This window comes from Carex rostrata, chromosome 3, assembly GCF_964058835.1.
Source record: "Carex rostrata chromosome 3, lpCarRost1.2, whole genome shotgun sequence".
NCBI lineage: Eukaryota > Viridiplantae > Streptophyta > Magnoliopsida > Poales > Cyperaceae > Carex > Carex rostrata.
Window position 1 is genome coordinate 12,017,775 of NC_135920.1, and position 16,940 is coordinate 12,034,714.

Here is a 16,940-nt window from a genome sequence, read left to right on the forward strand (position 1 = left end):
CAGCTCAAACCCAGTCCGGATCCTCTGAAGCAACACAAATTTTGTGCTTACATTCAAACCATCCGATCAGAATCCGGACCAATCCGGCCCGAGGTGGAAAGCACGGGGCCTCTTTAATATTCGTACCAAAGCAGATCAAACGGTGCGGATCAAAACACAAAATTTGAGTTACTTGAGGGATCTGAATTCCTTTAAAAAAAGGTAAACAGCTCAGACGTCTCTATAAATAAGAAGTTTTGTTAGCCAAACGCCAAAACCTTCCAAAAGGAATCTTTCCTCCCTCGCTCCCTCGAGGCCTCGACCACCACCGCTGAGCTCTACAAAGCTAAAATCCAAAAAATAAGGGGCTGTTTCGCAAAAGCTTCACCAACTCCCATCTCATGATATCGCACGCCACTATAGCGGAGGCTGAGGCGGCGCTTGGCCGGAGCCTCACCACCGCCGAGACACTATGGTTCAACTACACCGCCACAATGTCAGATTACCTTCTCTATTGCCACAACCTCATTTTTCTTTTTGCGGTTTTCACTCTGGTTCCTCTCCCTTTCGCGCTTATCGAGCTGTGGGCCCCGCGTGCAGTGGCACCGTACAAGATCCAGCCGAAGGTTAACCTCGCTCCCGTCTCTTTCATCAAGTGTTACAAGGATGTCTTTCGCGTTTTTCTACTTGCTGTGGGCCCCCTCCAACTCTCCTCTTACCCCATAATCAAGGTTAATTGGAAACAAGATCATATTTGTCTATGTTTATTCTTTTAGGTGGTTTTGTGGTTTCCAAAATTGGGTTTTGGTTGTTATGATTTGGACATTTTGTTCTGATTTCAAGTGGGTCGTTTTCGAAAGATAACTTTCTATGCTGTCTTTCTTAAACTGTTACATGCTTACAGCAGATGTGCTGTGTGCGGCTTGATTTCCTGATGGGATTGTTCAATATCATTGCGTGTCTGGGTGAAATTTTAAGGTTTCTTCGAATGAGCTATTTATTTATTTTGAGTCTTTAGGCAATTTCTCGAATCAATTGTGGTTCACTGCAAAATGTTAGAGAATGGTGCTTTATACAAGATGAACTTAGCATTTAATTACATATTGCTTTTATTATTGTATATAAAACATCTACAATGCATGTCATGATAAAGGCGGCTCTTCTGATCTGACCCTTCTTTTTTTTCTTTTATGATTCAATTAATTGCGCTGCTTTGTGCATTGTATATAAAAAAAAAGGGATAGTTTGTTTACAAATAAATACCACAGACACAACAAAATGGGAAAAGAAGAAGAATAAAACAACAGTTCCACCAGCATTTGATTAATATTTCAATATTTTTTTTTATCAATTGAAATCACCTTTTGCCTCAACTTTTTAAGTTTTGTTTTGAAATATAGATCTCTAGTGAAAAAATTGATGTTTTCATTATGACTTCTTATTTCATCCGTATAAAGAAACCTTGACATGCTTTTAGTATTTGATCAAATATTTGTCCCAAAGTGAATAATAAACATTTAGAAACACCAACAAGATAATTAAATCAAGACTGAAATTGCAACCTCAATCAGTATTTGATCAAAAACCTGACCTGCATCTCTACTTCAATGCAGTTTGTTGGGATCCGTACCGGCTTGCCGCTCCCCTCTCTTGGTGAAATGGCAACTCAGATTGCTGTCTACTTTCTAATAGAAGACTACGGCAACTATTGGCTCCACCGGCTTCTTCATGGCAAGTGGGGTTACGAGAAAATCCACAAGGTGCACCATGAATTCACGGCCCCTATTGCGTTTGCAGCCCCCTATGCTCACTGGGCTGAGGTGTTGCTTCTCGGCATCCCCACATTTGCGGGCCCAGCAATTGCTCCATGTCACATGATCACTTTCTGGCTCTGGATCGCCCTTCGTCAGTCCGAGGCAATTGAGACTCACAGTGGGTATGTGTTTTTCCTTCTTTCCACCTTTGTTGTCTGTCAGGGTTTTATAAATTTTTTGCAATTTGGAACTAGATTCTGATTTATTTATTGTTATTGTTATTATTTTTCAAAATACACCCACATTAAGTGCAACTGACATCCAGAAAACAGTGATATATTTTCACAGATAATACCCAACAATTAGATTATGAAAAGGTATCTTCCGTCAAATGACAACATTGTCCCTACTCCCTACTTAGCCTTTTAAGTTCCTTAGCTGAAACTGTACTAAAATCAAGCCAAGCAGATTTCAATGTACTTAAGAAGTTCCAAATGTGTATGGTCTTAGTTGAAATGATTTGGTCAAATCAATGCAACAGCTAGCAGCTGCAGAATTTTTTTTTTTTTTCCTTGACAGCTAATTTTCTGTGTTGGAGTTTGTAGTTTGTAAAAATAAGTTAACAGGTTTTGCTTCTAGTTGGGACAAAATTGTGAACATATGATGCATATAGAGTACAAATTTGTTTATGCACGGTTGCACCTGTACAATATTTGTAATAGGAGCTGGTGAATATGGTGGATTTTGTTTATAGATGACATTATTTTAAATTATAGTAGTTGATCAGTGTTGTATGCATGATTGGCATCATGGCTTGGCTATAATGTTATAGAAAGGGATTGTTGGTGTGGTCACTTTCTACATACAAACAATCTTTATAAATTCGGATAAGCAATCATTTGGAGCTCTATCCATTTGGTATTAGCCCTAACTAAACTTTGCTAGTACTAGGCATTGAAATCATTGCTACTAACATGTATACAATGCAGAAAAGTTTGGTCCATACTTAAAATGTAGCAGAAGAAAAACTGAATTATTTATTTTCATTTTGTTTTTGAACTTCAAATATGCTTAAAATGAATGAAATTGATTACATATTTCTTTTTCTCCTTTTTCCAAAAATATACAGGTTTGATTTCCCTTTTATCCCCACAAAATTCATACCATTCTATGGTGGACCAGAGTACCATGATTATCACCATTATGTAGGGGGGCAGAGTCAAAGCAACTTTGCTTCTGTCTTCACTTATTGTGACTACATTTACGGGACTGACAAGGCTAGTTGTTTCTTTCATTACAATTTTGGGAAGCTTTTATATTTCATTTGGGAATTTGCTTGGTAATTATTTTACTTTTTTTTTTCTGGTTTTTTTCAGGGATATCGCTTCCACAAAGCATACCTTGCTAAGGTACTTGCTCCAAATATGCCATTTTTGCTCTCATCTGTTAACATCGAATATTGGATTTGTTGTCTTTCTATGAACGAAATAGTTAATCTTGACGGCTATGGGTAAAACTAAAGGCCTTACATCGTTCACTTAGCACAGATCCAATTAATGCAAAATACATTATATAATCAGTAACAAAAATTTCAAGGAATTGTTAATTTTGTGTCATAAAATAACATTAGTTGACACTCTTTCTATTTCCTTTCAATGTATGCTTTCTGACCTGTTCTGCAAAATTTGATGAAAATATTTGATTTGAAACAGCTGAAGAATCTAGATGATGCCAAGGAGGAATAGGGATCAAAATGCTGATTGTATAAATAAATGCATCAGTTCTGTGGTGGCCATTTGTTCATTGTAAGAGTGTGATTTAATGTTACCAGTACCATGAACACTTGGTTTAGTCTAACTGCTGTTGTTCTTCTCTGCGGTGTATTCTTTTCCTTCTTTTTTTGGTGATGTTGAATGATGCTTTTCTTGTCAAATATTTCACAGCATCTTGTTTTCTTCCCTTGTGGCTAAACAGGTTGTCATACAATAAACATCACCTAGTTCTTTATAGCAGCCATAGAGTATGAACCAATGCTTCTTGTTACATGCTGTCAAAATAACCTTTCCTAAGTTAACCAAATGATTATTTGCTGGATTAAATTGTTTCTCAAATCAGATTCCATAACCATCATAAGAATTTTGTGCGGATTGTAGTTGCGACTGATAATTATTGCACAATCAAGCAATCAGACACATTAAATTGTTGTCCCGCAGTTTAGAATAGAAGGTTTCAACAAGTCGTCAGCAACAGACAAGCCGATCATTTAATCAAAGAAGAAACCAAGCTTCGATAATGCGTCTGAATTTTTAGAGCATGCAGCTATTATTTCTCAAGGTTTAGAAATGCTACATTGATAACATAACTGCCAACTCTAACAAGAGAGAAGAACAGAACTAGAACAAATAATAATAATAAGCCATAATTTCAAAGTAAATAGCCAGGCCACATAAATTCTCCAAGCAGTTTGATCATATATCAACAACAAAGAAAATTACATGCAAAGAAAATTGACAAGTACTTGGCAGGAACATGTATTTTACTAAGTAATTATTAGCACATGTAATTAGTAACTAAATCTGACTAATCAAGCTCATCGAGTTGGAAGCCTTTTCCTTTAGACCGCCCCTTGTCCACCTCCTTAACATCTCCAAGGCTGCTTTGGGCTGATCCATTGGAACCATGTGACCTGCATCGTGAACCTGCCCCACAAAAACTTCTTTCAATCCAAATGAACAATTTAATGATGTTTTATTTTACCTTCATCCGGGATTGTAATTCCTTGAGAATAAATTAACTTGACAATCTTGACAACAGTTAGAAATGACTTACAATTTTGAAATATGAATGTTGGAATGTAACTATACTTCATGCATACCGTACACATGAAAGACCATGAAATTTGATGCAATTTTAACTGTTCAATCAAAAGGCTTGAAATTTGTAATAGTTTATATTTGATTGCCTTTAGTGATATATCATATGACTCTCAAATTGTATAAACTATAAAGTTTGACACAACAAATCTATAATCTAACAATATGTGTACATGTTTTTTTCACTATTTATTTCATTTTCTTGGCTTGATCTCAGAAATGTAGTTAGAGCTTGTCAAGTTGATCCACCATTGATGATCCCAACCCTGTTTTCTCAACTGAGCACCAATTCTACACTACTGTAACATAAGTCACAGTATACATCTATGCGACAGATGTAGTATTCTCTAGTTTGATGGTTCAGTGACACATATCTTTACATTTACCATATTAGTCTTCTGGGCCATACAATTCTTTTTTTATTTTATTTTTTTCATCGGGGTTAAACCAACAACTATTCATGATTTCATATTCCATATGGAATCAATTATAGAATTTTTGAAAATAAAAAAAACTCTTATGATAAAACTTCGTTTGAGACGATGTGGGAAAAAGCAACGTGCGGCTTGAAGGACATAATTTTCTGTGGATTTTTACATCTACCATTTTCTTTATAGAGTAATGAAAATGCTTTTGGTTCTCACTATAATTATCTCACTATAATTATCTTTTTAAGATCAGAGTCTAATTTCAATATTACCCAATCCCCCACCAAGGGCCGGATATTTTTAAGAAAGAGCTCATCAGATATATAGCATTTGACTGAGCCTGAATTAAATATATTGGTTTTTATTCAAATAACATTTATTTATTTTTGTTTAATTTATTGGGAAAAAATAAGACTCATCTATTTTTCTTGACTCTATCTCTCAGTAATACACGTATATGACTTTCATCCCCAAACCCCCCAGGTGTTACATCGATTTGTTATCGTATTTTACATACTGCTAGAACTGTACTGAGCTGATCTTTTTCCTGACATTACCAATGTATAAGTCTACTGTTAACCTCACTCAGAAATGCTATCAGGGTAATGGAAATAATCCATCAACTATATTTTCTGGTCGAGGTTTTTCAGAAAGTACCTTCAAGAAATTGAGAGGCCCATAGCTTTTCAAAACACCGGCATCCTTTCCATCCACAGAGAATGAAATTTCCTCTGAAGAGTTGAAACCTTGCTGGCCCGACCACTCCATTGAGTGCACCCATCTTGAATTCCCTGCACAAGAAATTGATGCACTTTTCAGTTCAAATAAATTTGCCAAATAGTGCGTATATGAACCCAAATTCCTTTTTGAAAAAACCTCATTTGATTATAGATGATAAATTATTCTAATAATAGTCGGCTTATTATTGGATTATTCTAAATCTTTGAAAAACATTGCTAAAACTGCTAATACTGTACACTACCAAGGAAATGTTCTCAATTTCAGTAATAGAAGTCCACATTGTGCAAATACTGAGAAGTAGGGAACTTGCAATTGTGAATAATGTAGGAGTTTTTTTTTAAATACTCGGAACTTCACAAGCAGGGCTAACATCAGCACAGAGGACCTAATTTACTGATTTTGATCATGACCAGCAATAAAATGGTACCACATACCTTCCACAAAATAAGATTACTTCCCTGAACTATATGCAAATCAAACAACAGATTATGAGATTAGTATCATATATATTACCCAGCCAGTTGCATATAAGATCATACTCTCCAGCATAAATCAAAAGGCTGATGTCATCTTCTAGAAGAGATGGAATGCCGACTTCAAGATTCCTCATGTAATCAGAAAGCAAGGCTTCATACACAGTTGGGCTGCATGAGACAAACTCAATATTTCCAACTCCAAGAGCCTTTCTAACAGAATCCAAATTGAGAAACTTATCTGCACTTGAGAAGTCGTAACAAAGGCTCCCCACACACTCTTTCCTTATGTCATAGTACTGTTCAGAAACAAAGGCTAGTTAGATTCCAAGTATTATATATAAAGAACTTTTTTATAAATACTACTCAGCCTTCTATATTTGCAACTAATATCTAAACATGCATTGAATTACTAACACCAAATATCAGGTGAGCAATTAATATTGTATATTCAGGAAACATAGGCAGTGTGGCCATAAAACACTAAAATTGAATCGAGTGGTCAAGGTGTTCAGTTTTCGAACTTATTTGGGTATCAAGCAACTTTCTTGAAGTAATATAAACAGTTTAAGGGGCAATATTGTATTTTGCTCATCTTTGACACTTTACTGAAAATAAACAGACAACATTAGACAGATACCCGAAAAATGCTGCATTTAGCAAACTTGATAATTTTAATTCCAAAACACAATAAATAGGATTAAAAAAAAGACGTGCTACCGTACATACATTTATTTTGCCAGCAATTCTTATAATAGAACTGAAGATGGTATTGCAAACTAGATATGCAGCCAGACATGTGGACTTCCCGGATGTTCCTGCAAATAAATGAATTGCAATTGAAAGTTCAAGCAATGACCTTATGCATCAAGAAACCTTAAGAATATTACTCAGGTCTCAGAAGCTTCCAATTATATTTCAAAATTTTCAAATTTATATTTACTTTCAACATTCTATTTCAGAAAGAGAAAAATAATGAAGACAAGATTACATAGAAATTACAAATTACCACAAAGCTTGATGGCAAATTCACAAGGTGTAAGAAACTTGTTAATTCTTTTATACTGTGATTCAGTGATTATGCCCATATCTAGAGCATAATCAGTATAAGCAGGGAATTGAATCGCAGGATCAGTAAGTCCATTTCCAATTGCAAAACCCTGAAGTAAGATAAGGAAAAACAACATAAACAGATTTATAAACCTGACCTAATTTAACTGATTTTTTTCCCCTTTTCTTCCCTGCTGGGAGCTTTTACTGTTTGATTGCAGAAGAAAGATAAAAATATTAAATACATTCCTTGGAACCACGCCAATCAAGTCACAAATTCAGGGTCATGGCAACACTTGCAAAGAATGATAAAATACCTTGAGGTTTATGTGAATACCCTCATTGTTTTTGTTGCCTTGGTGTACTCTAAGAGCAAAAGCAGGGATATAGTGTCCAGCATATGATTCTCCCGTTATAAAGAAATCATTATCAGCATATTCCGGGTGTTGGGTGAAAAAAGCCTGTATACCAAATATAGAATGTTATCAAAGACCATAAAAAATATGTTATGAATTGCTTTAAGAAAAGAGGGATTTATTTATTCCCAATCCTTGTTTGGTCAGAAGTTGGAGTTAATATCATGCATTATTTTGGTTTGTTTTAACAATATCTTGAATCTGTTTTATAGCTTTGGCTTTTATATTTAAATTCAATCTCAGATATGGCCATTCATCTAAAAGTTGGACAAAGTAAACTGACGAGATCAATACCAGCACATACGATTCAAGTTTTTAGAATTTTTATCATATATAGATGAGAATTAAATTACTCTTAACAAGAATCTGCTCTTACCTGAAGGAAATTGTAAAGGTCGGTGCTGACACAGTTTTCATCATGACAGGTGTCACCATTATCTGTGCTGTAGCTGAAACCAGTACCAACTGGTTGATCAACATAGATGAGGTTTGATACCTAAAATTTATCAAATTAAATTTAACACAGACAGAAAATACAACTAAACAATAAATTTGGCATGGCATTATGTGAAGGGTATTAAGACGAAACCCCTATTCTGTGTGTACATATAAAAGTATTACAAGTTAAGTCTATCTACATTCTCTCTCTCTAGTTTCTCTTCTGTTTCCTTGCTTTGTCCATAATTCAGTATAATTGTGTAACCTGGCCATAATTTCATGACCAAACATTCCAAAAAAAATGTCTGACTGGTACCATTTCACATCACAGGTGTAATCAATTTTGGTGATTTGCAAGACTGCTGTACTTACTAATTATAAAAAATTAAAGGGTTTCCTTCTCAGAAATGCATAAATTTAATTTTTTTTGTAGCAAACAAATTGCAAGCTATTAATTTATTAAAATAAGAAATCCTTTTTACATAGGTGTTATTTACATGGATGTCGTATAGTCTTATGATTGGCAGTAACACATAAATTTAATTAAGAAATTTAAACAAGAGAACATAATATGTAGGAAATCTGCAAAAGAAGAAGCATATAGGAACACAAATTAAATTTATATAGCATACCTGATCCCATCCATACTTGTTCCATGCGAGAGACATGTTTTGGCTTATAGTGAAAGGTCCGTTCTCATAAAACAAAGCCAACTCACTGCTACATCCTGGCCCACCTGTCAGCCAAATAACAACAGGGTCTTTGGTACTGTTCCTTGATTCGAAAAAGAAGTAGAACATCCTGCACAAATAAATTCGCATAACTCAACAAATAGAAAATAACAATAATCCAGGTTTTCGAGCAACAATTGCAGGGTCCATTTTTTAGTATTAGATTCTAACAAATGTATTCCTTCTTTAACTAGGTTTTGGAGCAAATATTTGCAGGGTCCATTTTTGGTACTAGATTCTAACAAATGTATCCTTTTTTTTCACCTAAGAATCACTTTTGCATGTCCAAAAACTTGATTACTTCAGACAAGAAAAAAAAAAGTTGAAACAAGAAAACCAAGGAAAAAACTTTCTAATATGAGCAGAATAAGCACGATCACCTCAACAGCTCCACAACTAACACAGATTATATACACTGGAACCTTGAAGTAATAAGTTCGGTGAAATATAACATATTACAACCGAAATACCTAGCATCCTTTTTGTTGTTGAGGTTGTAGTAACCAGCGTGGTGGCCGAGTTCTTCGACAGAGGTCTCATCAGAGGCTAGAAACGGGAACATAAATTTCTTCTCCACGATTCTATTCCCTCCCAATTGAGGCAAATTTGAGCTTGATTGGGGAGTGGCATCTTTTGGGAAGAGATTAAGCGCTCTGATCAGGCTTTCTGCGTCTGAGTAGGGGAAGTGGGAGAACGAAGGGAGCTTGAGGTCGGGTAAAATGGGAGAAGAAGAGGTGAGAGAGCAAAAGAGAAGAGAGAAGAAGAAGAACAAAGAGAGATTCGCCATGGCAGAGTTACACCGGGGGGGAATCGATGGAGAGTGATTCTTGCCTTGTTGAAGAGGACCAATGCGCGTGCGTTGAAACCGTAAGGGTTTCTATGCACGTTCGGATTTGCGCCACGAGGCACAGGATCTTGTGCGTTGAAACCGCAGGAGCTGCTTCTAAGATGATCAGAGCCGTTCAATTCACATCAAGATTCGTGCAGATGACAATAAGATTCACACGGATCAAGTGATGTGGATTGGACAGTATTTATTTTAAATCTTTCTATTTACATTAAAATTTGTATGAACCATTTATTTTAAAATCTGTCCGAAAAAAATAAATCTAGTACAGAAATTATTGAACGGAATAAACCGGAAATCAAACCACATTCGAACCGACACCCATAAAAATGCTTCATTGCCCTTGCTTTACATGAAATCAATTGCTGTTTACGAAATTACACTTATTAAAATCAAGCATATTTAATATGAAAGTTTTATTAATTCAATGCTATTCGGGATAATACAAATATTATTTAGATTGCTGAAAAAAATAGAATAGTTATTGTCGGCCCATTCTTGAAAACTAAGAGATAATGAATAGTGCATAGAATAGTTATTGTCGGCCCAATTTAATTGGTTGTGTATGCAATTGTTCTACTAAAAATTGAGACCACAAATTAAACGATATATACGTTAAAAATATCCTATGTAAAAATGAGGCCATAAAATGATTCGATAAATTTTACCAAAACACGAATCCGTAATTGCATCCTTTCTTTGTCAGAGTCAAGCGGTGGTTGTGTATGCAATTGTTCTACTAAAAAATGAGACCACAAATTAAACGATATATACGTTAAAAATATCCTATGTAAAAATGAGGCCATAAAATGATTCGATAAATTTTACCAAAACACGAATCCGTAATTGCATCCTTTCTTTGTCAGAGTCAAGCGGAGATAAAAATGTATTCTACATTTTATTCTTAATTCTAATAACAGTCATACAACTTATAATTCTATTGCATTTACTTGGGCTCTAATCTTATTTCTTGGAGTTCAAAAAAACAACCCATGGTTTCTCGATCAAGCACCGAGACCGAATACCGTAGTCTTGCCAATACAAGTACGGAACTCATTTGGGTTCAATACATCTTAGCCGAACTACATGTCTCACTTTCTTCCCCTCCCATCCTATGGTGTGATAACATCAGTGTCACTTTTCTAGCCTCCAATCCGATGTTTCGCACACGAACAAAGCATGTTGAATTGGATTATCATTTTGTTCGAGAACGGGTCTCCTCTTCTCAATTGCGAATTCAATTTCTTTGCTCGAAAGATCAAATTGGTGACATCATGACCAAAGCTCTCACCACACCACGGTTCTTACTTCTTCGTGACAAGCTGACCTTAGCTTCCGCTCCATCAGCTTGCGGGGGCTGTCAAGATACAACTGGATACGTCCAGTTCTGCTTCCACTTGAGATAAGCATAACAAGGTCTCAACTGTTACAGCTGCACATTATTCCTCGTCTGCAGGATTAACGATACTTCGACTTAATTTCTTCTTAAGAGTTCATATTGCGTGTGCTAATGTTTACCTTATAAGCCTTAAGGTGTACCTGGTTGGTATAAAATTTAGATATTTCTCTTAGCGTTTCCTTTTGTGGAATCCGAATCTCCCTCACGTTGAGAGAGACCTGAGGGCATAATTATCAAAATTATGACTGTTCTTTAACTTTAATATAAATTTTAAAACATACATATATTCACAATAGATGCCGAATTTCTTTTGATCCAGCGACAACTAAATCTAGATCATTATTTTCTAATTGTAACCTCATGTATATGAGGGAATACAGATCCCATGTGTGTTTAGTTTTCATTTTGTATAAATTTTCTTATGACATCTGAAAACTTCAAACTGTATGGTACAATGTCCAAAAATCACATCCCTAGAAAATCCTTTGGACATTTTAATAAGATGCCACAATACCAAAGTACAGAAGCATACTACAAATTACACATAATACAATAATCAGTCATCGAGGATGTAGGCATTTAGTATGAAGTAAAATCACAGAACACGCAATTTCTCTCTCAACAATGGCAGTCAGATTGGATTGATTATATATACAATCTATGATCTCACATTCGCAAGTCTTGCTCTAATCTGCTCCAACTCTTCCTCCTCTGCACCCTCCGCAATTGGCTCCTGTCAAAGTTTGCATATAAGATTTCATGTATTAAAGCGATTACCAATTTGTTGATACCATTATCAGATGGAACTATGTCACAAAAAATGTATATAATTCAACTGCAACATGATGATTTTGGACCACAGAGAAGATAATCTCATGCAAATTACTGTAAGTATTTATCAAATTTTGCTTAAAAGTACCTAATTTTAGTATAATTGCAATAATAGACCTGCAACTTCTGGATTATTTGCTATAGCATCGAGACTACTCGAAACAATAAGGTTTAGTTGGACAAAAAAAATAAGGAACCTACTGCAACTTTTTATGACTAATATAAAAATTGGAACACAACATTCAGAACCACTCGTACAAAATAGGAACCAACATCTGAAAGCATTTTGCTTAATTTTAATTCCAGCTTACACAAATCTTTGTTTCAACAAATGCCAAAGTGTAATAAACCCTCTACAACACAACCCTACATTCAGTTGTCACTTGAAAATAACACAACCGGTATATGGAATCTGTTGCAGGAACAATCCAGGTAGAAGTTGCAAGAAAACACAAACAATAATCAAATTGTTCATACCTCGTCAACAGCCTGGCTAGAAGAAGGTTGCTTTAACCGCTCTTTCCTAACTGCATCTGGCAGTTGAGATGCAGTCTCACCAGCTAATTCAGTGAGAACCTTGTCTACTTCATCTTCTATTTCTTCTTCTATGTCCTCTGAGTCCAGTGCCGAGTCTACTGCATCGTTCATCACTTCTTCTAGCACTCCTGCCTGAAAACGAAGAGCAGTTTGAGAAAAGATGAATTCATTGAAGTATAGTATTGCTCTCACAATCTATGTCACCAAATCAAAAGAACTAATTAAGACACAATTCCGCAAAGGCCAAATCAAACATGTGCTATCTGTCTCCATCTTAGGATCTTTCATTGCATCTTATTCAGTGAGATGCAGTCAGTACCATGGTGACAGATGAGTATTTACAAGTTATAGATTGACAGCCAGTCAGTACTAAGTTGACAAACAAAAGCACTAGGTCAACAGAATTACATTTTAGCAATCAGATTGTTACTAGTATGTTTTGCATACAAATAATTTAAACTAACAACTGCTGATGGTCATCAACATTGCTGATATAAACAATAACAACAACCAAGCCTTTAGTCCCAAACATTGCTGATATAAACAGTGAAGACAGTTGATATGAACGAACAGACAAATTATCAATGATCAAATTACGAAAATGATAAGTAAAGATATACATTATTCAATAAAACTGGCAAAAATATAGTGGTATACCTTGGTCATTTCTTTGCTGAATTCCTGCATTGTAACAGCCATTTCAGGGGCTTTCATAAGTTTGTTAACAAGCTTCATGACCTCAGCACTCTTTGCCAAATGGCCAACAGCTTTTGAAGTGGCTACAAGATATAAAACATCACGTTAGGTAAAAAGCATTTACAATTAAATTAAATAAGACAGCAAAAGATAATCTACAGTTTATGTTCATTTCAAATGCCAGTTTTTAGTGACTTTTAACATACAATGAACTCAGCTAAAAGCTTATGAATGACATAAAAACTTAGTATGTTAGGTGCCAACATTATGGTTCCTTAGCAGATAAAAACTGTGAATCATATTCATACCATTAAGTTCACCAAGATGCATTGATATTGAATTTAGCTGGGCCTTGTTTTCATAAAGTCGGGTAACAGCTCGCCTCGATTGAACAATTTCTTTAGCAAGGGACTGCATTAACCGCAAAATTTAAATAAAAACATATTTACAGAATGCAAAAAAATATACTATATAATCCACTCTTCCCAATTTTACTTCAAATCATGCCAAATACCGCACCTTTCTTACTGATTAATGAAGAAGAAAAGTGGTAACTTCGGCAGTTACAAAGGAATTAGAACAATAGGGGCATCTTACAAAATTCAATGTTTTAAGGGGGCCACAATATTTACATTTTTAAGAGGTAGATTATAAATTATGCCATGTCATTTCACAGCAAGAACAAGTATAAAGGAAATATCAGATAACTCATTTAACAGCATCAAAACAAACACAAAATCAAAACTTGCTCGGACCTTGGCAGATGCCATGTCATTCCTCTTAGCAGCCTCCTTGATTGCCTTTTGTACATTCTTCTCCTCTCTTTGTACATCTGCAAACCACTATTCAAATCAACAAAACATCCTTGCTGAGGGCTTCAAGTAAAATTGGACTTGCTTGGCAAATACAATGCAGGGATTTCAATCATATTTGTGGATACAGGTTTGCCAGAGATTAGACTAACTAGTCAACTGACAAACAGCCAGCAGTGGGTTAACATGCATAGACAAACTTTGAAGTATCTATAGAAGGCAAACAGGTAAAACCAGAGGCGGGTGCACATTCGACATTCGGGCGTCAATTGACCCCATTAATTTTAAAAAAAATTGTAGTTGTACATGATTTTCTATATAGTTAGTGTAAAATGCTATAGGTACTAGAAAATTGACCCGACATGCAGCATGAAGATTTTATATGATTGATCCCCATAGCTTAACAGTCTGGCTCCACCCCTGGCGTAAAACCATCCCCCCTCCCCCTCTTCAATGATGAGTTTATCCTCATCTGAAATCTCTTTCTATTAAACCTAAACCTTGATCATCTCCAACTTATCCCTCAAACAGTGTGGCCAATTTCATTCATTTGGTTTGATTCGATCGACTAATCATCGGGGTCGGCATTAAAAAAAAAAAAAAAAAAGCATCAAATCCCTCATAAAGAGAAACCAATCAAAAAAGAAAAAAGAAATCCGACCTCGGATCTGGCGATCCACATTACGGCACTCCTGGCGGAGGCGGCGCTGCCACTCCCGAAGCTGCTGCTGTGGCGTCGGCTTAGGTTTGAATAACCCTTTCACCGTATTCATCTCACGAGAATAGGGATTTGTTTAAACCGAGATTGAACAAATTAAAGAGGGATTATAGATTGATCGATCCGACTGTGGCTCGGTTTCAATGGAATTTTCGTCTTCGGGCTGATATCGACGAAGCGTCGGAGAAACGCTCTTCCCGCTTTCTCGCTCTATGAAGTACGGCACCAGTTCTAGACTTCTTGTAATTTGTATACAATGACATGTGGACGTGTCATTGACGCCAGTTAAAATCACCTAAGGTAACAGAATATTTCTGTTTATTTACGACCGTCCGATCAGAATCTGCACGTATATTAAAGACTCCAGTGCATTCTTCTTCGGACCAGATTGGCCCGGATTCTGATGGCACGGTTGAGATCTAAACAGAAATATTATGTTGCCTCAGCGAAAATTGTACTTTTGTACTTTAAGAATGCTTTGATTATTCAGCTTGCAACAATTTCTATCCAACTTGGGCCGGAAAAGTTAAAAGAACGAGTATTGGGTTTGGACCTCAATAGTAGTTATATGGGCCATTTTCTCGGCCCGTCCAATATTTATCTGTAAACTTTTTCTACGTCTTTGGAAAAGCAAGTGGGCTCCCTGACATGAACTCGGGTCATGTCCGGTACAGTAGACGACAATCAACTATAGTACATGATACAAATTTTAAAGGGGACTCCTACAGTCTTAAATAGATTCCGAATTGAGTTTGGCTCGGTTGAGACTTGAGAGTAACTCTTGTAAAATTGTGAGCCCACTTTTCGATACCTGAAAGGATATTTGTTCCCATGATATAGGGTCACGTGATCTTTGTTAGAAGGATTATGATAACAATCCCTGCAGTTTTATCTCCGCAAAAAAATTCACACAAACTGTCAAAAAAATCATGGAAGGATAGCTCAATCATGAGAGGATAGCTCAATCTTTGTTAGTATTTAACTTAAAGCATCAAAGTATTTATCTTGAATTTGCAAAGTATTAATTTCTCTGCAATGATCTCTATTTATCAAAGAATAAATCAATCCATCAGTTGTCCCCGCACAAAATTTTCTTTTTTTTGAATCGTCCCCGCACAACTGGGGACCATTAAATAAACAATCCCCTCATAAATACTTGTCAGTAATCCCCGCACAAAATTTCCTCTTTTTTTTTTGGATCGTCCTCGCACAACTAGGGACCATTAAATAAATAATCCCCTCACCCAATGATAAATACTTCTCAGACATAATTGCAACTTTCAGTAAAACATCAATGATAAATACTTCTCAGACATAATGATAAATATTTTATGTTACATGAATAAATACTTCTCAGACATAATTGCAACTTTCAGTAAAACATCAATGATAAATACTTCTCAGACATAATGATAAATATTTTATGTTACATGGGTAAATACTTTATGTTATATGGATAAATACTTAACGATACAAAAATAAATACTTTGTTTTTTAACTTGTTAATAAGTAATGTTTAATCAAATCAATATATCACCATGTTAGTGACAATGATAAATACTTCTCAAACATTATGATAAATACTTGTCAGAAATAATGATAAATATTTTCTTGAACATCAATAAACAGATGAACATTTATTATGGGAGATTGTTATTAGAGGAAAGTATAATTAATGCGGGGATTGTTATTAAAGGACAATATAATTAATGCAGAGATTGTTATTAAAGGACAATATAATTTAATGCAGGGATAAATAAAAATTATTAGAGGAATAAATGGGGGGATAAATGGTATTTAAGGAAGTTAATATTAAAAGAGAGAGAGTGCGGGAATAAATGGGGGTACAAGGGTGAGGGGATTTCTATAATTATTTTTGTTAGAATTATTTTTGGGTCTATTATTTATAACTTAAATAGACCTACTTTTTGTATTAACAAAACTTATTTTGATCGGAAAATATTTCCTTTTAGTTTTTTTTTTAAATCTACGGGGATAAATAAAAAATTGATATAACGTATTAGGTTCTATATAGTTGGTTATAATAGTATGACTACATTTTCCAAAGAGAAGTAAATAAATGCCTTATATATTATTATTTTTTTGACAAAATATATATTATTTATTAATTATTATAGAATTTATTGAAAAAACAATATCGAATAAGTCCAAATAGCATGCACATGCATTGACAATTGTTTTCAAAGCTTAAAGTGT

General features: G+C 35.1%; 3 protein-coding genes across 3 annotated transcripts; 1 reads left to right on the forward strand and 2 right to left on the reverse strand.

The window, feature by feature from the left end:
- Positions 1-216: 216 nt before the first annotated feature.
- LOC144551532 (very-long-chain aldehyde decarbonylase GL1-10-like) lies at positions 217-3,666 on the forward strand. The gene is made up of 5 exons (XM_078299529.1): positions 217-710; positions 1,593-1,915; positions 2,863-3,010; positions 3,110-3,142; positions 3,446-3,666. Exons 1-5 carry the CDS (start codon positions 381-383, stop codon positions 3,476-3,478), a joined length of 867 nt encoding a protein of 288 aa, XP_078155655.1. The 5' UTR covers positions 217-380; the 3' UTR covers positions 3,479-3,666.
- A 470-nt stretch (positions 3,667-4,136) lies between these two features.
- On the reverse strand, positions 4,137-9,749 carry SCPL49 (SERINE CARBOXYPEPTIDASE-LIKE 49). Its single transcript, XM_078299528.1, has 9 exons — positions 9,354-9,749; positions 8,785-8,953; positions 8,091-8,210; positions 7,616-7,759; positions 7,258-7,408; positions 6,978-7,066; positions 6,289-6,547; positions 5,692-5,825; positions 4,137-4,432 (listed from the first exon to the last, which is right to left on the reverse strand). Exons 1-9 carry the CDS (start codon positions 9,668-9,670, stop codon positions 4,304-4,306), a joined length of 1,512 nt encoding a protein of 503 aa, XP_078155654.1. The 5' UTR covers positions 9,671-9,749; the 3' UTR covers positions 4,137-4,303.
- Positions 9,750-11,603: 1,854 nt separating this feature from the next.
- Positions 11,604-14,968, reverse strand: LOC144551533 (vacuolar protein sorting-associated protein 24 homolog 1-like). The gene is made up of 6 exons (XM_078299530.1): positions 14,667-14,968; positions 13,949-14,025; positions 13,502-13,604; positions 13,155-13,276; positions 12,438-12,629; positions 11,604-11,862 (listed from the first exon to the last, which is right to left on the reverse strand). Exons 1-6 carry the CDS (start codon positions 14,776-14,778, stop codon positions 11,788-11,790), a joined length of 681 nt encoding a protein of 226 aa, XP_078155656.1. The 5' UTR covers positions 14,779-14,968; the 3' UTR covers positions 11,604-11,787.
- Positions 14,969-16,940: the final 1,972 nt, after the last annotated feature.

Bases quoted from the DNA above. Each gene is read 5' to 3' on its own strand.
- LOC144551533 (XM_078299530.1), bottom strand. From the start codon at position 14,778: ATGAATACGGTGAAAGGGTTATTCAAACCTAAGCCGACGCCACAGCAG. The intron at 13,605-13,948 runs GTCCGAGCAAGT...CGGTTAATGCAG, and splicing joins ATGACATGGCATCTGCCAAG to TCCCTTGCTAAAGAAATTGT. The intron at 13,277-13,501 runs GTATGAATATGA...TATATCTTGTAG, and splicing joins GCATCTTGGTGAACTTAATG to CCACTTCAAAAGCTGTTGGC.
- LOC144551532 (XM_078299529.1), top strand. From the start codon at position 381: ATGATATCGCACGCCACTATAGCGGAGGCTGAGGCGGCGCTTGGCCGG. The intron at 1,916-2,862 runs GTATGTGTTTTT...AAAAATATACAG, and splicing joins GCAATTGAGACTCACAGTGG to GTTTGATTTCCCTTTTATCC. The intron at 3,011-3,109 runs GCTAGTTGTTTC...GGTTTTTTTCAG, and splicing joins ACATTTACGGGACTGACAAG to GGATATCGCTTCCACAAAGC.
- SCPL49 (XM_078299528.1), bottom strand. From the start codon at position 9,670: ATGGCGAATCTCTCTTTGTTCTTCTTCTTCTCTCTTCTCTTTTGCTCT. The intron at 8,954-9,353 runs GTATTTCGGTTG...TTATTTGTGCAG, and splicing joins AACAACAAAAAGGATGCTAG to GATGTTCTACTTCTTTTTCG. The intron at 7,067-7,257 runs GTAATTTGTAAT...ATTTATTTGCAG, and splicing joins ATTTGCCATCAAGCTTTGTG to GAACATCCGGGAAGTCCACA.